Source organism: Psammomys obesus, unplaced genomic scaffold (assembly GCF_907164565.1).
Source record: "Psammomys obesus unplaced genomic scaffold, mPsaObe1.curated_primary_1811, whole genome shotgun sequence".
Lineage (NCBI taxonomy): Eukaryota > Metazoa > Chordata > Mammalia > Rodentia > Muridae > Psammomys > Psammomys obesus.
Window position 1 is genome coordinate 888,089 of NW_026594014.1, and position 21,644 is coordinate 909,732.

General features: G+C 54.0%; 1 protein-coding gene across 2 annotated transcripts in view; it reads right to left on the reverse strand.

Annotated features, from left to right (window-relative positions):
• The window catches only part of Ranbp3 (RAN binding protein 3), a 37,117-nt gene that overhangs the window by 13,953 nt on the left and 1,520 nt on the right, over positions 1-21,644 (reverse strand). Inside the window, exons 2-3 of one of the 2 annotated variants that reach the window (XM_055617788.1) lie at positions 11,087-11,142; positions 5,058-5,258 (exon numbers count right to left, since the gene is read on the reverse strand). In XM_055617788.1, coding sequence (XP_055473763.1) covers positions 5,058-5,258; positions 11,087-11,142 — 257 coding nt within the window. The remainder of the gene's footprint in view (positions 1-5,057; positions 5,259-11,086; positions 11,143-21,644) is intronic. The other variant, XM_055617789.1, reaches the window with a different exon arrangement.

Here is a 21,644-nt window from a genome sequence, read left to right on the forward strand (position 1 = left end):
AGGGCCTAAAAGTGCCCCTACGTGGGTCAGGTCCAGTGACCTGTGGGACACTTTCCCCACCGAAGCACAAGCCGCTCTGGCACACCAAGGCTATTAGCACAGGCCTCAGCACGAGCTACAGGAGTTCGACATAGATATCCAGGGACGAGGGCATCCCGGCTCCCGCCCCTCATTCTGAAACATTCTATTGCAACATGTGGATGGCTACTTCAAGACTGTCAGTTCCAGTACAAGCAAGCTCTGATGTCTGGACCAAAGTGCCAAGAGGCCGTGAAAGGCTGCCAAGGGTCCTTCTCCAGCTCACAAGAGGCTCCATGGCCCTCTGCTTCCCACCTGGCATTCAGGGTAGGAGTTGCTGGCTGAGATTAGGAGCTCAGCTCCTGCCCAACACAGTCCCCACTTGGGTCCACACTTAGTACTGTGTCACCATAGGCTCAAGGTGGACACACAGCCTCGGTGGACCCTGGCCATTTCAGAAGGCACAAGGCCCATTTTCTTATGGTCCTAAAATGCTCTGTGCTTATGCTGGCTTCAAGGAGCTGTCAAGGGTTAAGTGAGACAACACAGGAGCAATCAATAAACCCAAAGACAGTGAATACAAGCAGGGACCCTCCCGCAGTAGGCCTGGCCCGTTTTTTTCCCATAAAGGGCCAAAAAGCCAGCGCTTTTGGCTCCCAGGCCGCATCTCCAGCTCTTGCTTATAATCCTGTAACAATGTAAACACTGGCTTGGCCCAGGAACTGCGCAACCAAGCAGTAGGCTGGAGTCTGCAGGGTGCGCCCAGAGAGGGCAAACACTTACTCAGGGCCACACAGTCAGTACCTCAGAGACTAGTGCCATGTCTAGGTGTTCTCCTCAACAGAAGCTCACAGCTTGCATCTCTGTGAGTGAAGCCCTCCCTTTGCCTCCTGGGACTCTGCTCGCTCATTCACAGGACAGGGACAGTGATGGCACCCAGATAGGCCCCATAGCAGCACGGATTCCCTACCCCACCTCAAGATCTCGCTGAGCAACCCAGCTCTGCCTTCCTCCCACACGACATCAGGTCTCTTTGGGACCACACAGGGTATGAGGAAAACTCCTGAGCTAAGGGATCAGCAATTCTGCAGCACTCAGGGTCACGCCTGATCATGCACGTGCATCTCAGTCACCCTCTCATACTGGCACCGGCGTGCAGGCCCTAAGCATGGCTTTCCTCACCTGTGACACCAGTATGAGAAATGGAGCGGCCTGGCCCCAGCTCCAGCTTTTACCTCTCGGTAACACACACATTTGACCGCACCAAAACCTGCCTTGGGCACCCTGGTCCTGGGAACTTCCCCTTTGCTGACCCCCAGGCAGGCACCAACCCCAAAGCAAGCTTCCATACTCACACTGCCCCAGCAGGGCCCAGAACCCGACCTGAGATGTTATCCCTATGGGACCCCAAGTGCCAGCCCCGTGGGTACCTGGCCAAACAGAGGTTTGCCAGGAACCTGCCAGGTGAGCACAGTTCCAGACTGCACCTCAGAAAACCAGCAAGGCCCTGCAACTGAGCACACAGTGGGAGCCACAGCTGTGTGGGAGCCTTAAGGCTTCCTTTTGCCCTCTGGGGTATTGACAACATTCCCATGGTCTTTGCTACCTTGCTGGATCCACATTCAACCTGCAAGGGTTAGTCACCTGGGGACTCTAGGAGCAAAGTCTAGTCATTGTGGCCTTGGATATCCTGGACTTGCTTTGTAGACCAGGCTGGCCTCAAACTCACAGAGCTCTGCTGCCTCTGCTTCCTGAGTGCTGGGATCCCAGGCATGTAGCACCACGCCCGGCCCCTGCTGTCTCTTGAATACTGAAGTGGGTTGTGACTCAGCCTTGAAGAGGCTACAAATCCCACCCGCAGCAGTGACGGGGGTCCTGCCACCTCCACCACCTGGAGGTTTCTCCCACCTGGCCTGAGGGGAAGGTGGGCCCACCTTGGCACCAAGGCAAAGAGTACAGCCATCACTTCAGGTAGTCGTATCCTTGTGGCCTCCTGCTGTGCACGAGCCTCCTCCCAGACCCTCCCCAACAGTCCCCCCTCTGAACAGTGTGTCTATTCCTGCTGGCTGATCTTGTCCCTTGCTGTTATGACTGCTATCACTTGCTCCTTTTCAGGTCCCCTCCCTCTCATACTACTTCCTCCAACAGTCAGAAGTGACCTGTTATCCCATCTGGGTCTGTCAGCACTTTGTCTTGGCTCAGAGCCCCAAGCCCAGTGCCCTGGGCACAGGTGAATCTCAGTGAGACTGCAGAGGGCTACAGCCTGAGGAGACACAGAAGGCTGTCGTCCTGGGGACCACCACACACTGATGGGACCTTCATCTACAGAGTCTTCAGGGTGGACCAAGTGGAGGGAGGCTGTGGCTTCTGGGGAGCCCATGGGCTCTGTCATCACCCAGGGCAGGAGTAGGTCTACTGTGTGAGAACTCCTATGACCTCGGCCCCATGGCTGCATCAGCTCCATCAAGGGAGGGGGCAGGTTCTTAGCATCCATCTGGGACATCACTGGGGGGTGCACGGGGTCAGAAGTCCCCCAGAGGGGAGGAAGCAATCCACTGCTTCAAGGACAAGGGCTCCAGGATGACATGCAGAGAGACATGGGTTGCACAATGCATCCACCTCACTAACCAGGGAGTGGAGGAGAAAGGCCCGGCCAGTGTTCCAACTGATGCCCACACCAACTTGGACGGATGGAGGAGGCTCAGAGTGATGCTCCCCCACAGCTGCAGTCTGGCTCAGTTCTGCCAGCAGGGGGTGCAGGAGCCACAGAGGCAGCAGGTGGAGGCAGGAAGATCGGGAGTTCAAAGGCAGCCTGAACTCCCAAACTAAAACCCATCCTTAGAAAAATCCCCAAAGTATGGTCTTGGCAGAAGTGCTGGGATGAGAAGCACACAGGAGCCATGTTTGCATGCTATGGCGTGGCCAGCTGACACAATGCACCAAAGAGGGCTGGAGAGCACTTGATCTCTCCGGCTCAGCAGTCAAGAGCTCTTGCTGTTCTTCTATTGGACAGAGGCTCAGTTCCCAGCACCCACACAAGGCAGCTCACAACCACTTTTAAACCCAATCCCTAGGGCTATTTGGCTTCTGGCCTGCCTGGGCACAGAACTCCTATGCACCTCTCCCGCACAATTAAAAATTACATATACATTTTTTATTAATTATATATATTTAAGTTAAATAAATACATATATAGAAAGAGGCTGCCCTCAAGAACACAAAAAGCTGTCCCTGGCTGGCATAAAGGCACATGTGTGGGTGATGCGGGGTCAGGTGCAAACGGGGTACTACACAGGATGGTCTGTCTGCATCAGCCAGGACAGCGGGCTACTCACAGGCCCTTGGTGGGCAACTGTCCATCACAGAGGCTCACCCTACACACTCAGGAGTGTGGCATGGAGTACAGACAGACTGGAGAGAAGAAGGAGCCCTCTGGGTAGTCAAGTAGCTCCCTGAGCTAATACTCAGGGCAAAGCAAGACAAAAGCCCACTCTGCTGCACATGAGCTGATGAACTAGCCTGGTACCTCTGGATCAGGCTCCACTCAACTGGACTTACAGCCCAATTCGCCCAAACTATAGTACGTATGTGCAATGCGCTAGCCACAAGACTACCTATGGCAGCCAGGCCAGCTTCCCCACTGAGCCCTACACTGGCCTGGCGGCTCAGTGCTGTCACCAAGTGGTGTGCCAGTGCTGCTCGGGAGCTGTAAAGTCTATAAGCACAAGGGTAGGGGTGGACGGTGACCTCTGGCTCCCCCTGTCTGGAGGCCCCTTTCCCTGGTTGATCTGGGGTCTATGTTATCAGGTTTGTAGCCTACGAGACTCAAGAAGCCAGGTTCTGTGGGCTCAGTTCGCCATCCAGGACCCTGGCTCTGGGATGGACCTGCCCCCATGGCTCAGCCTGTAAGCCAGCACCTACAAAGCCTTGCACCAAGCCAGGCTATTCCTCAGCCAGAGCCTCTCCACAGAGGGTCTGGATACAGAGCCTTCTGGATACAGCTCGCAGAAGTGCTCTGTCCAGGGCAAAAGTAGAACACCCTGGTTCATACGGCTTCTACTGTCACCCCACTCTGGCACCACACAGAAGGAATCTCTTCCCACAGCCCCTGGACACCATACAATCTGGCTTCTTTCCCCTCATAGCCTGAATCCTTAAATGACATGGCACGACCTCAGCCTCACCTGGCCAAAGCGTCTCCCAGCCTGACCTGGGCCCGGGGGGGGCTGGGGCTGGCATGAGGGGAGGGACCACTCAGGCCTGCAGAGGATGCAAGCAGAGTTTGGCCTCCTATCTACCTGGGAGGGTGCCTGTGTGTGAAGACCAGCAGGGGATGGTAGGTGTCTGCTATGCTCTCCAACTTACTTTTTGAAACAAGGTCTCTCGCTGAACCTGAAGCTCACCATTTTGGGCTAGATGGCTACTGAGCTCCAGGATCCTCTTGCCTCACCCCTTCCCCCACAATGGTGGGGTTACAGGTATAGACAGCCATGCCTGGCTTTTTACGTAGGTGCTAGAGACTTGAACTCAGGTCATCCTGGTTTCACAGCAAATGCTCTTATCCACTGAGCCACCTCCCCAGCCCTCACTTATCTTTTAAAGCAGATACTTCCTGCCATTGAGGTATGATCTAGCCCCCCACCCCCACCGTCCACGTGTGCTAAAGGGATTGCATGGGGTTTTCCCCTCTTTCTGCTTCACTGCAGCCCAAGCTCTGAGTGTCTAGAGACCCAAGATTCCTAAGATTCTGACCTTAACTACTCAGATCCATGATGAGCGAAGTGGGAAGAGGCCAGTGGGGCCAGAAGTGGCTTGGAAAGGTGATAGTACTGCCCAGCTCCTCTCGGGGACCCTCCCATCCCCCAGGAAGTAGGTCCCACCTCTCACTGTAGTAGGAACAAGAGGGGCTTGGCCCTTTTGTGTGGTCAGTGGCATAACTAAAATGCTGCTCCCTCCCAGCTGCTTCAGGTGGTCTTGGGGCTAAAGAGAGAGGGGCTCGGGCCAGGTATCACAGTGCAGGGCGGGCTGTGGGCACTTACCCCTGCCAGTTCTCGCACACAAGGAGGCTGGGCTGCAGGAGCAGGGGGCGGAGGAGAGCTGGCGGAAGCACTAGCAGGGGCAGAAGGGTCTAAGGCATGCTCCCCAGTGGATTCAGGGTGCCCCGCATCAGGCCAGGGCTCCTCAGCCTCCCCCCGAGGCTCCTCTCCCGACTCCGGCAAGTCTCTGTGCTCTGTGGAGGACTGGGGGGCAAAAAAGACAATTTTTTTCCTTCAATGCACACAAAGGCCACACCGTGGGGAAGGGTGAGAGGGACAAGTGTCAGGGGCTATAAGTGGTGTGGTCCCTGGGGACAAGGCAGGACACTGGAGAAGAGGAGGGGCTCTGCCCCACCTCTGCCTTCCCAAGCACAGGGCTCTTAGGCAAGCAGCGTGAGCCTCCTTTTCAGAACAATGGGGGGCCAGAGTGGGGAGAGCTTCCCTTGGAACAAGGAAGGAGACATGATGCTAGAGATTAAACCCCCAGGGTTCTGCAGTTTTTGGCCATACAGCCAGACACTAAAATGCTGTCAGTGGACAGGTCAGTGACAGAGGGGCCAGGACATCCACGGATTCTTTGGCCTCTGGTTTTCCCAGGCTCAACCCAGACACTCCTGGTGTGGGCTTATTAGGAAAAGGGCAAGGAATGCAAAAGCTAACACCCAGCAACCTTTGAGGCAGACCTGGGAACTCTGAGGACATGTACACAGGGCATCTGTGGCCCTGACTCTGTCTCAGAGGTGATGTCCTACACCGTGGCCCAGGGCCCCAAACCCCATGTGACACTGTGCACCAGCGGTTCTCAGCCTGTAACTGAAGTGGCTGTGGCTGTCTGCCAGAGGCAGAGGAAATGCCTCGAGGGTGTGACTTGCCCACAGGGCTGTGCTGTGATTTGTGACTTGATGCCCAGGTCACCTTGAGTCCTGTGCTCCAGGGGCCCTCTTGTCTCAGCCTCCTGGGTGGCTGGGACGCAGGACTGTGTCACCAGATGCGGCATGGGTGCTACTTTGAAACATGACCCCCATCAAAAGAAAATACAACAAATGCAGAGCCCTGTGGAAAGAAACGGCTCCATCAAACTTCCTTCAAGGCCTGTGTGGTGGCACAAGCCTGCAATCACAGCACTGGGCAGACAGAGGCAGGATAACCTTTGATGCAGGCTAGCCTGGACTACTTTAGTGAGACCCTGGCCCAAAGGGGCAGAGAGACCATACAAAGCTTCTACATAGGTCACTTCATGTTCAGGTCTCAGCATCATCAAGGGACACCATCAGCTTCCTAGGGCACAGTGGCCACTGTCAGCACCTACTGCTACTTAACTTCTTGCTGAGAGTGTTAGCCAGGATCAGCTGACCAGACACATGTGGAGGGCACACAGTGGGCTCTCAGGGGCCAGGAGCAAAGACAAGGAAGGAGAGTGTTCCAACTCTGCCTTCCAGTACTGAGCCATACCATGCCAGCCTGCCACCCCCTCCTGGCCTCTGTATTCACTGGGCACAGCCACACTAAAGACCCAAATGGTCCAGGTGCTATATGAACAATGGGCACAGGTGCAAGGGACAGCTTGTCACCTGCCCGGGGAAGAGCAGATGTCCAAAGTCAGTGATGGGGCTGAGTAGCACTGCCTCCTGAGAGCCCCTGCTGAGGTACCTTCGGTCAGTACATGCTGCACGGGGGGGGTGCTGACAGTTGTCCTGTCACTGACAGTACAGCAAGCACGGAGAGAGCAGCATGGACAGAGCGAATTGGTAACCTCACAGAACGATGGCATCATACCCACACCCCACAGAGACCTGCAGGACATGGGGACAGAGACAAGGAAGAGGACTCTGTGTTGCCAGTCTGGCCACAAGTCTTCAAGTGTAAAAGGTCTGGAGTCCATGGGGGGTGCACAGCTGTCACCCCGCACCTGGAGGTGTGAAGCCCAGGCTGGGCTACAGCAGAAGAATGTCTCGAAATGAAATGAACTGTGCTGCGGCTCCACTGCAGAACACTTGCCCCACATGTGGAAAGCCCTAGGCTCCACCCTTAGTTCCCATGCCAGGACCCCACTCGGGAGGTTGAGGTAGGAGGATCAGGAATTCTACACTAGCTTGGGTTACACAGTGAGTTCAAGAACAGCTTGAGCTACAAGAGACTTTGTCTTAAAAATAATGACCTTAATAAGGCACAGTGGTGCACACCTGTAGTCCCAGCATTTGGGAGGCAGAGGCAGATCTCTGTGAGTTTGAGGCCAGCCTGGTCTACAAAGTTAAGTCCAGGACAGCCATAGGCTACGATCACAGGGCTAGAGAGATGAGTCAAAGAGCACTTGCTGCTCTTCCAGAAGACCCAGGTTCAATTCTCAGCACCCACATGGGAGCTCATGTCTGTCTGTAATGCAACTCCAGTTCTAGGGGACTCAACGGCCTTTTCTGATAGCCTCAGGCACCGGTCAAGCATGTGGTGCACATATACATGCAGGTAAAACACTCACACATAAAATAAATCACAAAACAAAACTGCCCAACTAACTCAGCAGAGCATGGCACTCTGTTGCTATTTTCAAGACAGGGTTTCTGTGTGGCCCTGGCTGTCCTGGAACTTACTGTTGACCAGGCTGTCCTCAAACTCACAGAGATCCACTTGCCTCTGCCTCCTGAGTGCTGGGATTAAAAGGTGTGCACCACCACCACCACCACCACCCCCCCCCAGCTATGAGACTCCTGCTCTCAGGAGCAGGCAGAGTTCAGGACAGCCTGCTCTACATAGCAAGTTGTAGGTCAGCCAGCCTCACTACACAGTGAGGTCCTATCTCTAAACAGAAATAACCATTATTAATTAAGAAGTAAGCAAGTAACCAAAAAGCTTGGATTGGGGATGAGCTTTGGTGCTGGATGCTGGACTAGAACACAAGCTCCTGGTTCCATCACCAAAAACAAACGACAACAACAACACCCACAAAATAAACAGGAGTGGGTGGATCCCCTAACCGAGGCAACGGCAGGAGGTGGCCACCTGCTGGCCCTGTCACTGCACAGCTGCTGATGCACTCGTCGGGGAGAGCTCCTGGCTGGCCGCTGAGCCACCTGCCCTCTCCTGGCCCTGCACCACAATGCAGTGCAGCCTTCTCTACATGAAGCCAGCTCTCCGAAGCCAGGCCCCCACACTGTGCACAGGCTGGCCCCAGCTCTGCAGTCGTCCCGCCTCACACACAAGGGCAACTTGTGTGCTCCCCGCTGACAACAGGTTGCTTCACCTTTGCACATCAGGAAATTGTTCCCACACACCAAAAAAGCTTGAAGGGATATTTGAAACAACTCAACTTTGACTCCTCGCTGAGCAAACCCACAGCCACTCCATAAGTGTCCCACTCCTGGTACTATGGAAGGGACAGGCTCAAGATCAGGTCCCCTGGAAATGCTGGGTGGAGGCAAACACTGGAGTCGGTTGCTAGTATCATCCTGTTCCCCTACACACACACACACACACACACACACACACACACACACACACAGTTTCACTATGCAACCCTGGCTGGCCTTGAACTCACAGATCTGCCAGTTTCTGCTTCCTGATGCTAAAATTAAAGGTATGTACTAATACGCCCTGTCTTAGTGTTGTCTTTCTGAGGATTTGAGAATTTTCCAAATAAAACTGAAAATATAAGAGCAAAACCCAGACAGAAGAAGGAGACAGAGAGACTCCTGAGAGAAGCCTGGCTGGGAACAGAGGGACAAAGGTCTCACACTCTGTGTTGATGTTGCCTGTTTGCATAACAGACAGAATTTTGGTCCAGGGGCTAAGAACACTGACTCTCCTTGCAGAGGTCTGCTACCATAAAGATTTGGTAATAAGGTTACTTAGGAGATATTAAATCAGGAGAACTGAACCAAGGGGACACTGCCCTGAAGCCCCAGAGGAGCAGTAGCTAGCCAGGACTTTTAGAGAAAAGCAGACACCACGCCAGGATGCAAGCATTTGTTCCCAGGGCTAAGCAGCCAATGGGCCCATCCCCCAGGAACACGCCTCTAACAGGCAGCCACAGCCAAAGCTAAGTCCTGGCCCCCCGAAAGCCCACAGTTTCCTTCTGGAGAAAAGTGTAATTCCATAAGGTAGTCAAGACGGCCCAGATAACAACATGGTATACTGAAGAAATAATTCTGGCACTATCTTTGCTGTGAGACTCCCTCCCATCTGCCCAAGTGGCCAGACTTGCAATGCCCTGTCTCTGTTTAAATTGTTCAAAGTGTAACCTGGGGCCAGGACCTGAAACGTAAGGATGGTGGTGTATGTGAAGTGCATGAGCCTAAGTTACAACAGTCTCTGGATGGCCGAGGCTCCTCCTCAGGCAACAGCTGGAGCAGACCAGCGCTATCAAAGAACCATCGCTGTGTGCAGAGGGATTGCTCAGGTATGTCGCCTGCTTACAACCACCTCGAACTCCAGTCCTGGGAACCCAACACCCTCCTCTGGCTCCACAGGCACCTGCACACATGTGGTATATCAACATGCTTGCATACAATCTAAGTAGGGAAACAGGCCCTCACTGTGTAGCCCAGACCAGCCTCTGGCTGCCACTTCTAACTGGTGGTCACACGGCAGAAACAGCACTGAAAAGGCGGTGACTTTGGAAAGAACAAACAGCACGCTTGGAGGCATCAAAGCCAAACCATAAGGTCAGGTGGACCTCTTGGAGAAGCTGAACCCAAACCAATGATATCATATGACCCAAGGACCATGACACTTGGTGGGTATGCTCACAACTAGCCAGGGCCCTAACACGCCCCTCAGAGCTGTCTAACGCTCTAGATTACAGCACTTCCCACCAGGGACTTCCTCCACAAGGCTCAGACAGTGAGGACCTTCTGTGTGTGGAACCCTGGGCAAGGGCATGTGAACCTCAGAGACACCGAGCTGCCCAGTACCACGGACCCCCACTGTGGGTCTGTTCACACAGCAGCAGAGGGGCAGCTGGGGACTGTGTGGGGTTCCAACACACCCAACTAAAGCTGCCTAACAGATGACCTCAGGGGGTCAAGGGAAGTCCACATACTACTTAACACTGGAGACAAACGAACAGAGACAGATCTGATACATGGCTATGACTCCTACTGAAGACCACGCAGACGACCCCAGGGCAGAGTTGTCACCAGGCTGGGGACAGAAGGCTTCATGGCATTTTAGAAACCACTCTGTCACCAAAACAAACCTACAGCTTCCTGGAACCTTCAGATGCTTCAGCAAAAGACAGGAATGAGCAGCCAAGAGGCTCACCAGCAGCACTCAGGCAGTGTCGCCCTGGCAGGCATGGGGCAGGGAGAGGCTTCCCTCCCCTGAGTGTGCACACTGCACACCCGCGAGGGGCACACAGCAGCAGTGACTGTAAGAACCCCATCTGGCCCACCCAGACCCCGCCAAGCCTGCCTCCCAACAGGATGCAAGTGCACCGCACTCACACAGGCTGGGGGCCGTGCCGCCAGCAGCCACCACCTTCTCACGTGCCGCTGACCTCTGCACACAGCTATGCCCAGGGAGCACTGGCAGCTCTACACCAAGCAAGGCTCAGACATGGTGCCCATCAGACATGTGGCACATGCCCTCTGGGGCAATATGCCCTCCAAGACGGTGGATTCAGCCTCAAAGACAGGGAGGAGAGACAGGGACAGTAAGCAGGAGATTACTGCAGAGTGGCAACGACATACACTGACTGGGACACATTCCCCTAAGAGCCTTTTCTGGGGTACTGGGACTAGAATGGGGACTGTGTGCTGACTGTACACGCTATTCACCCCAAAATATGCACGGTACTTGTTAACTCTCGGATGCAGCAACCTCTCTCCTTCCCACAGTCTCTCCCCTTCTTGGTTCCTCCGTCCTCGCCTTCCCAGGTTAGGGAGGCAATTCTAGAACACAGTACTTGAGACCATGTCACAAGCCGATGTTCTGGTTCAAGGTCAAGTTCGGAGGCCCCATCAGCTGGTCTTCACGGCTCCTCAGGAGGCAGAGCAAGTCGGAGGAAGGTGTGAATGCAGCGTGCAGTGGCCCCTTACCTTCTGTCCTTTGTCCTTCTGAAACACAAAGACGGACGGTGCAACAGCAGGCTTTTCTGAAAAAGAAACATCAACGTTTGCTGAGCACTGCATCTGGATGGTCAAGACAGCTCTTGCTTTCAGTCAGACACAACTCGTGTAATATGCCAGGAGTGCCCGCAGGTCCCACAACACACACACCTGCAACACGCACAAAAACAAGCTGAGGAGCAGCTCACAGAACCCCGAGCTGTTCAGAGGCTGCACCAGGGAACACTGCATGTGCAGCCCCTCAGTGGCATGGCCCTGCCCCTTGCTGCAAGCAGAGTCGTGGGATCAGGACTCTGGACAGGGGTGCGGAGCACAGGATGTAGTACATAATGGGGCATCATACAACTCCTGCCTAAGAACTGGGTACCATCTTGGGCTTTTTGTTGTTGTGGTTTGTTTTTAGAGTCTGAGCCTTATGTAGAACAGGCTAGCCTCAGAGTCACAGAGATGCCTCGCACGTTCTGGGATTAAAGGTGTACGCCACCATGCCTGACTAGCAGGCAGCTGGTCCTCAGGCTCCTGCTTTCTAGACTGCTCCCCTAGAAACCCAACTGACCTGGCTCCCCAAGGTACTGATTAAAAAGGACTCAGGCAGACAGTGGCAGCCTCTGCAGCTCATGGGACAGAACATGAACCGGCAGTGTCCTCGGGGCTGTGCCCCAGAGGTTGACTAGGAGAGACCTGGGAACTATATGAGGCATGGTGCCAGACAAAGCCACAGTGCCTGGAGTGGCAGATGTGTACAGGTCCACACTAAGCACTCGTGGAGAAGAGATGGGGAGGACAGGGCAGCCATTGGGAGCAGGCTTGAGAAGGGCCACAGACAGCAAGGCCATGACCATATAGACACCACCCACTCACCCCCATATGCACTCCTGGAGAAAGAAGACACTGACCTTGACCCTGGGGCCACAGACCTTAAACATCCAGCCTGCTGGCAGGGACACTCTTACTACCTCAGTCCCCACTGCCTCAGGGGTCCTGTGACTACCTGTTCATCTGCCTTATAGCCCAAGCGGATGGCCACCAGAGAATGGTGCTTTCCAGCCAGGCTCATACCTCCTGTAGCCATAGCCAACACAAATGATGGCAGAGGACGGGGTAGACTGGGCACAGAAGCAGCTCACTACACAGTCTGTGCCAGATCCCCAGAGCCCTGTCAGCACCTCTGTGTCCAAGCTTAGCAGCTGGACGAGTGCCCAGCCCAGCTCCGCCTCTGCATCCAGCAACAGTGAGGTGCGAGGAGCCAGCACTTTGGCCATCTTGGTCTCTTTCAAGCCAACCCTGACTCCAGGCTTGCTGAAGACAGCAGCTCACCCAGGGCACACTAGCTCATAAATACATGGCTGGGGCTATGACAAGGGAAACTCCCTTTCTGCTAGGGCTGCCTGGCCACCTCTGCTACTAGGACCTTGTAGAGCAGCTACAGAGTAGAGGGCTGGAGTCCCGGACCCTAGGCCCTGTGCTGGGCTGACCAGTCTCTGATGTTGGTCAGGTCAGTAAGTGGTGGCCGTTGCTGAAGTCAGCTTGGGATTGTAGCCTAGGGGAGCCACTCCCTCCTTTCCTCAGAGGCAGCCCCACCACAACCCCTCAGCACTGATGGGCATGTGTCGCCTAAAGAAATGGAGAGCCGTCCCATCAGGTAAGAACTGCAAGGAACCCAGAGGCATGCTGAGCTGGGGACAGAAGCATTGGGAAGCAGCCAGGCAGGTGACATCAATACAGACCAGAGCCACCCTAGCCCGGTTCTGACTTGGAACCATCCAGACCTTCCTTTCTTGCCTCTGCAATCACCATGACCGCAGGTGCGACAGATAGCCAAAGCCACCGAAAGCCACGGTGCATCCGTAACTGGGTCATGAGCTGCACCAGGATGACCCTGCTGGCTCCCTTGCATCATGACTCACTTCTGTGAGGACCACCTCACTGTCTGGGACTCAGGGTCACCTCCTAAGGCTAACACTAAGCAGGCACAGTGTCCTCAGCTTATATCAGCCCGGGGACACCAAGACAGCCTTCCAAGCTCCCAAAAGGTCATGGCCAGCATGTGAACCAATGTATGACACCCGAAATCCACCCACTCTCTAAGCAGGGCACGGGCTCCAAGAGTAGAGCACCCACCTAGCATGTACAAAGCCCAGAGATCCATCTCCAGTGCCACAGAAACCACATGTGGTGGCACACACACCTACACTCCGAACGAACACTTGGGAAGCAGAGGCAGGAGAATCAGGAGTTCTCAACATGACCACATGACACACAAGACCACCTCAAAAACAAACAGGGCTGGCAAGATGGCTCGGCGGGGGAGATGTTTGGTGCCAAGCTTGTCAATAAACTGGACTGCGAGACCCACCTGGGAGAAGAGCTGTCCCGAAGGTTTTCCTGAGGACAAATGAAAACAGAAGGTGCCAGAGAGCCACTCAGCAGCTAGGGGCAGCTCCTGCTCTTGCAGCACCCACATGTGGTGGCTCGATGCCAGAGGACCTGACACCCTCCCCTAGATTCCAACAACTCGCTACTCATGTGCACAAACCCACACATAGAATTAAAACATGTATTTAAAGGGGGAGGGCACTTCTTAAACGTGAGCCCTGCTAGCCCATGTGCAACCACATGGGTATTTATTAACTACTGAATGCCAGACCTAAAGTAGGTGACTGTGTAGGCTAAAGCTTGGCCAGCTCCCCTCCACAGGACAGCACATAGGGATGAAAGAGGCCAGGGTAAGAGGAGAGGACACAGGTACAACTGCGGTCCCAAGGCTGTGGGCAGGAGTGAGCCTACAATTCTCTGCACCACAGAGTTTCCCAGATGTTACAGGCACAACCCTCCCAGCAAAACAGCTGCTGGCGCCATGGGCTCATCTGCACTTGCTTCTCGGACTCACAAGCATCCGCACTGCTCAGAGACTTCACAGGAGGCTGCAGGACAGTTGCTGTACCCTCACCTGAGACTCCAGTCTCTCCTCTCAGCTTTGTATGCAATTCTGTGGCTTGGGAGAGAACAGAGCTCAGAGGCTGGGGAAACTTGACTGAACTACGGGATCCCTGACTGAACTATGGGATCATCCATGCTTCTATAAGCCACCACTGCCTGGGTGACTGGGATCTTTATGGAAGGGGCAGATGCTGTTTCCATGTCCCCAGGAAAGAATTCCCTCAGCACTCAGGACAGGTGCTTGACAGGCAGCTGCAGGGCAGTAACAATCCCTCCAGCACCCTGGTCCCTGGGTCAGTCACTTTAATCCAGTTGAGGACAGTGACAATCAGCTGTCAGCTGTTGTGAGAACAAATCCACACCAGCAGAGGCAAACCCTACAAGTACAAATTTCCACTTGTCAGCACTGGTCCTCTAGGAGCTCCCTGGTGGGGGAGTGAGGGGGCTTCTGGCCAACAGGGTGGCATCTGGAAGTGCCTTCCTGTGACAGTGCTCTGGAAGCTTACAGTGGCCTCATAGAGGTATTGTGGGAGGGACTTCTTGGTGAGAATGCCATTTGCTTTTCCTAGAATGACTCTGCCCTGTGCTCCATGTGAAAACCTTCCACTAGATCCCAGTTCGCACCAGAATGGAGGCATCACTCGACCCATGGCCAAGCACCTGTCATTCTTGTGGCCAATGTCACTGCACTACTGTGGCCAAGTACTGAGTGTCACACTACTGAGTGTCCAGAAGGCACAGCACTAGCCCAGGAGGCCTTGGCCACAGGGGTGCCCTACTTCAAATCATTACCAACAGCAGCAGCAGCAGCAGCAGCAGTAGCAGCAGCAAAAGACTGGCCTCTGAAGTGAGTGAAAACCATGCCCTGTGGCTCAGCTCCTGAGCAGGACACCCTGAGGAGGACAGGCCACATCTGCCACCTCCTCCATTCTGCTGTCCCTATAGTCCAAGAGGAGGCCACTCACATTGAGTCTGGCAAAACCCCAGTAAGCTCACAAAAGGGAAGGGGCATATAGGAGTCCTCCATTCTAACAGATGCAGGGTCTATGGCCTACGTGGCCCAACAGTCACAGTGAGGTGAAAGGAAGGAAGGCTGGTGGGAAAGGCCCTGTAGCCCAGCTGGAAGGAAACCCAAGGCCCCTGGAACATGCAGCACCATGTGGCTGCCTGAGACTGGTGGTGGGAGCTGGGTGTGTTGAAGGCCACCTCAGCCTCACAAACCCTGGGAGAGTCTGAAACAGGGAAAGGTAAAGGAGAACTGTGTTCAAGTGCTTGAGGACACAGTGACCCACTGCAAGCTCCAAGGCAGTGTCAATTCCTGTCACCGCAATCACACCCAAAACCACATGACAAACTATTGAGGCCATCTGGAAGCACGGGTCATGCACACAAAGACAGCTGCTGGCCTGCGGGTGACCAACAATAGTATATTTGATTCAATGCTTGGTGGCTGGCAATACCAGAGGTCCCTGAGGCAGATTCTGAGGGAAGAGAAGATGAGTGGAGAACCTGTAGGCGCCAGGCCCAGGTCAGCAGTAGGGACAACAGTGGGAGCTAACTGGGGAAGCCAGAACCAAGCAAGTACAGAGCAGCTCCATGCAAACAGAGGGGCATTCACACAGAAGTCACCTGAGCCTTGGACCAAGAAAGACCAACTAGGTAGAGTTGGACACCCTAGAATACAGGAGGCACTGTTGTGGCACTCCAGTGCCGGAACAGGCTGCACTTCTGACACCCTCCCGTGAGCCGACCCAACACTGACAGCTGCCAGCAACCATGGTACTAAAACAGAGGGCAGGCCACCTCACACGTGGCTGCTGCCCCCCGTGGTGTGACTCCGTCAACTCATTGCCACACAGGGCTGCCCATGGCACTTAGTGGGCATCACAGATAAGGGATGAGGAAGACCAGAGAGCCACAACCAACCTGAAGCTGCACCACGTGTAAGATCAGCAACCTCGTCTTAATTATGGAAAGAAAGCAGGTCAGGTCCCTGCCCATACTGGGCACCTGATCCCACCTGACTACAGCAGATGGCATCACCTAGCAGAGCCCAGCTTCTGGATACCTGTCTCTCTCCCTGCCATGGCCACCACAAGCAGATCTCTGGGGTGCTCAGGTCTCCCCTAACCTGCTGGTTCTCTATCAAGAGTGATCCAGGACCTTAAAGGACTGATTCTTCTGGTGACAGAGGGTGAGTGTGTGTGGCTGACATCCTGGGAGGAGAGACACCCATCATCTTACACTAGCCTGGTGACAGTGCCATCCTGCCCCTATACAGCTGACACACGGGCATCTTCACCTGCAGCCAGCAGAGCCCACATGTATCCTCACACTCTACATGGCCAGTCACTCAGATCAGCTCTGTCCCAACCCCACCAAGGACTCCTCTTCCTAGCCAGCTTCCAGATGCAGGAACTGAGATAAGACAGGAGCTTACTGGCTGGACCCAAACAAAACGCTCTGAGGTACAGACAGGGCACAAACTCAGGCTCCACCCTGGCTCTCAAGCTTTTCAGAAGCAGGACCCATCACTATGCCAGTGCATGACTCAAGGCTGTAATTACCTTCACAGATGTGGGCAATGGCTAAGACCGTTGCCCCATGAGAAAGAAGCAGTTCATCTGCGGTAAGGCCATCAGGAAAGGGTAAGAGGTGACCGAGTGTGGATAGTGAACCCAGGGTCTGGTCTTTGTACCTGATAAACAAGTACATGTCAGAATCACACCCCAGCCAGCCAGTGTGTATATGTGAGTGTATGTACACTCTTAAAACTCTTAGAAAGTGGTAGAGCACAGCTTTAATCCCAGACTCGGGAGGCAGAGGCAGGCGGATCTCTGAGTTCAAGGTCAGCCTGGTCTACACAGTCAGTTCCAAGACAGCCAGGGCTACACAGAGAAAACCCTGTCTCAAAAGCGAAAGAAAGAAAAGAAAGAATCTGAGCCCAAAGCACAGGCCTGTCTTTCCAGCTCCCTGGCAGAAGCTGGATGAAGTCATTATGAGGCTGCAGCCCTGCAGTGGTCCTGGGACCCTGGACACAATGAAGCCTGTTGGCTGCTGCTCTCTGAGTGCTGGCATGACAAGGACAGAGAAAGTGTTCCACAGTCACCACAGACCCTCAGGAGGTTAAGGGAACACTCAACCAGGGCATAGCATGCTGATCTGGGTGGAAGGACAGCACAGAGAAGCATGGCAGGCACTGAGGTATCTAGGGGACACACAGTCTCTCAGGAGGAAGAGTAGTTGTCCCCCTACCCCAGCAAACCCCAAATGTGCAAGCTGGCCCAGGCCAGTTCCTCATTTTCAAGACAAATCGGAAACCCGCAGCTTTCCCTGCAACTGCAGACTCTCAGGCCGGTTCCTAATTAAAAACACTCACAGAAGCCTCGCTGGAGGACAGCAGCCCCTCTGCTGGGCCTCAGATCAAGTGACAACTTCTGGCTGCGGGTGTTACACTCTGCCTTCGTGGAGATCTTTAAACTTTCTGGATGCCCTGTGACTCTGGAACCATCTCAGAGAAAGTGGCCCACCTGGTGGCTTGTACTTCACCAATGAGCTCTTTGTAAAAGGGTCAGGGGCCTCAGTGTGGGCCTGGTGATCAGTGCTGAGAGGGCACTGCAAATCCAGGGCACAGTGGAAGGAGCATGGATGGGGGTGCAGTGTGAGCTGGCAGGGGTTCCAGCACCCTAAGCTATAAGCTTCTCTCCACCACACTCTGAGGAGACCCCAGGAAAACTGTGCAGAAGCAGCAGAAACAAAGGCCCTTAAAACAGATGCAGGAGCCTGTGCCACTGCCACTAGCCTGGGACAGAGGAATGGTGGATAGCAGCTGGCAAGTAAGCACCTTGGAGAGCTACCGGCCTAGCAGGTCCAGTGCCTGAACTCCCATCCCCACCTGGGCCCTCTGCAAGGATAGGTGGTCTTTTGGTTTGGTTTGGTTTTCAAGACAGGGTTTTTCAGTGCAGCCCTGGCTGTCCTAGAACTCCATCTGTAGACCAGGCTGGCCTCAAACTCAGAGATCTGCCTGCCTCTGCCTCCTATTTGCTGGAATTAAAGGTGTGTGCCACCACTGCCTAGCTCCAAGAATTGTTCTTATTTCCTGTTTTGAATTTTGAGATACGAGTCTTGCTTAGTTGTCTGGGCTAGCCTTGAAATCACTATGCTTATAGCCTAGGCTGATCTGAACTTGAGTCTCCCAAGTGCTGGCATGACAGACCTGGGGCACTGAGTCTCGCTTCTCCAAGCTCACCTGCCTCTACTCACTCCAACTCCCTCTCAGACCAGCTCAACTGGCTTCTGTCACCCCAACACTTTCTTCACAGGGTAAAGGTTCTATAGCCTGACTGTCACAAAGCCCCTCTACCACCACTCCACCTCTGCTGGAGCTGAAGGCAGGAACAGGGCCTGGTCACAAAACCTGGTCCTAGGACCACTTGTCATCCATCTCTGCCAGCATACAACCCCGCGCTCTTCCCTTTCATGTCAAGTGTAGGACATGAAAGGAGATGAAGAGCGACCAGGCACCAAGCCCAACTCTGAGGATTCTAGGTGACATGAGGCCACATAGTTTTCACAACTACAGATAGGACACCTGGCTGCAGGAACTCTAGGGCAGCACCCTCCTTGACCAAGGAGTCTATGCCAGGTGTCAACAGTGCCCAGGTTGAAAAGCCCTGGGCTCCAGGGTCACACAATGATAGGCAGACAGGATTCAGAGGACAGAATGTACCTGCTGGGTTCCCATCATCCACTCAGCTAGGGTCAACTCAGTGGGACAGAGACCCCATCACTTACGACTCACTCTACACTCTACTTCCTCCCTTCTCTCCATCTGTGATACTGTAGGTAGAACCCAAGACTATACCCACAGTGCTTTTCTTTCTTTCCCTCTCTCCCTTTAACCTCTCTTATAAGCCACTGACAGCCTTGAGCTGTCCACGTCTGAAACAGGGGTCCAGACGGGGAGCACAAAACTGCCAGTGAGCACTCACTAGCACAGGCAGAGACTCATCCAGGCTCACAGCACTATGAGATGGGGGCATGCTCTGCATTCCCATTTTGCTAGTGAGGAAACTGAGGCCTCAGTTCACGGCACAGTAAGAGCACTAGCCTGGCTTACTCTAGGGTAGAGCCTGTGCCCACCTTCCTTGATGCCCTTGGGTCTCATCTTGGAGATAGCCCTGCATCTGCTCCCACTCCTAAGGCAGGGCTGCATACGGAGTACTTTAGGAAGTCATGGCCCTGGGGCAGAAGATAGAAGAGAAGGTATGCTATTAGCATCCTGTAAATACATCTGGGCAGACCACCATACTGCTAAGCCTAAAATGCATAGGGCAGCCCTATGCAGCCCAGTGTGGTTCCCCATTCCCATCACACACACAGCCCCACCAGGACCTCAGCTGACCACTGAACAGCTAGAAGCCACTTTTTCTCTAGGTCCTGCTCCTATGTGCTATCTCCCTTGCTCCACCACATTCAAAAAAATGTCTTCTCCACCCTCTTTCTGTCCAGTGGTAAGGGATTCCTAAAACAGAATACAGAGTGAGTGTGGGAAATCCTGGTTCCAGGCTCTGTCTCTCTCTCTCAGGAGAGAAGCAGTGCAAGGGGATTTCTCAAAGCCATGAACTACAGAAGTTCCACAGAAGGGCTTATGAGAGCTGGCGGTCCTTCCATGAGATCACCATGGCAACAAGAGCCTGCAGGAGACAGCACTGGAACACAACTGAGGGTGCTTCCTTACATATGAACAGGGTGCACCTCACCTGAGCTTCACAGAGCAGGGCTCTGCACCCTGGTTGGCCCTTCGTGGTGTAGGGAGCCAAAGGTCTGAAGATGTGAAGACGCCATACTGGATGGAAATCAACCATCTATTGACTGAAGAAGGCTGGGGGTAGGGGGGAGATAACTCGAAATGCCCAGTCATGTCAGACAGCCAATACCTCAGAATGCCTGGGATGGGACAGGCCACGGCAGAGAGAGGGGAAATGAACGGAGGGGAGACTGGGAGGGAAGGCCGGGTCTCAGGATCCGGGCATGGAAAGACCTGGGCTACAGCCCGAGGGAGCTCATGACTATGGCTCAAAACACACAAGCAACTGGGGCGTGGTGGTGCACCTTCAATCCCATCGCTCAGAGAGGCAGAGGCAGGTGGACCGCTCTGAGTTCAGGGCCAGCCTAGTCTACAAAGCCAGTCCAGGACAGCCAGGGCTACACAGACAGACCCTGCCTCGTGGGCTTAGTGAGAACCCTGTTGAGAGTGTGAAAGCCTGGGCTCTATCGCCAGCATCAGCCCACACCTGTCACCCCAACACTGGAAAGTGGAAGCAGGAGAAGCAGTTCCAGGTACTCCTCAGCTACTCAGCAAGTTCAAGGCCAGCATAGATTACATGACACCCTGCCTACACCACACACCTACTTTACAAAGGTGACAAGATATCAAATACCATGCTGGGAACATGCCCAAGAAATGAGGTGCTCTAGAAACACAAAGTGACTGATTCAGAAATGACGATCTGAGGCACAAAAACTTCACCTCTTGAACCCAATTTTGATGAAATTCTGTGCTGGGGGGGCGGACAGCAGGTAAGCACAGCCCTTTCTAGGTACAAATTTCAATGCCAAACATTCCCTCTCAATTTTACAACCAACTGGACAATTTACAGTGGACAGTGTGGGTACCATAAGAAAACACTGAGCTCCAGGGACAGCAAACGTAAACTGTACTCCAAGACCGCTCCCAGTGAGAGCCCTCACCAACAAGCTTCTTCCCTGGCTCCTCAGTCAGGGAATGACTCCCTCCAGGGTGGCTTCTGTGTCAAGTACTGCTCTAGAGCAGGGGGCCCACTAGTGATGGAGGAGGAGAAACTCCTGCCCTGGCAGGGCTTCTGCTCCAGCAGAGCATGACCTGGCCTGCTGACTGACAGCTGCAATGGGAAAATAAAGCAAGGCAGAGGGGATTTACTCATAAGTAGCAAGAACAGACCACCAGGGTGGTCTTGGGGGAGTATTCAAGACAGGTTAATCCAGGTTCCCAGCAGGGAAGAAGTCAGAGCAGAGTGGGTCAGGGAGGGAGGCCTGTGTAAGAGAGTACTCTAGCTTCTGGCTAAGGTGCTGAACGAGAAGAGGTGGAGGGGAAGAAAGACCCCTTGGAAGCAGTGGGTGGGAACAGGAGAGGACCCATGGGCTATGAGGAAGTTCCCATCAACAATCTCGGCAGGTTGACAGGGTGGTTTTCTGGAAGGGGATTCTGTTCTAAAAAGGACATTACCCACCCTAGAGGAGATCCCAACAACACCAGCCCCCTGTACTGCATGCCAGTCATCCTAGAACTTGGGAGATGGAGACAGGAGGAGCTTCAGCTACAAAGTGAGTTTGAAGGCAACCTGGGCTATATGAGACTCCAAACAAACCTAACAATTTTTAAAGGAGTATGGGCTTAAAGCACACCTACAAAGTATGTCACATCAACCTCTGGGTCCCTGGTTTCCTCTACCGCCTCCAACCAAAAAGGCTCCTTCTAGAAGAGTAAAGCAGACAAGAACAGAGCTTCAGTGCAGACCACCCTTGTTCACACAGCTGTGCCTCCTGA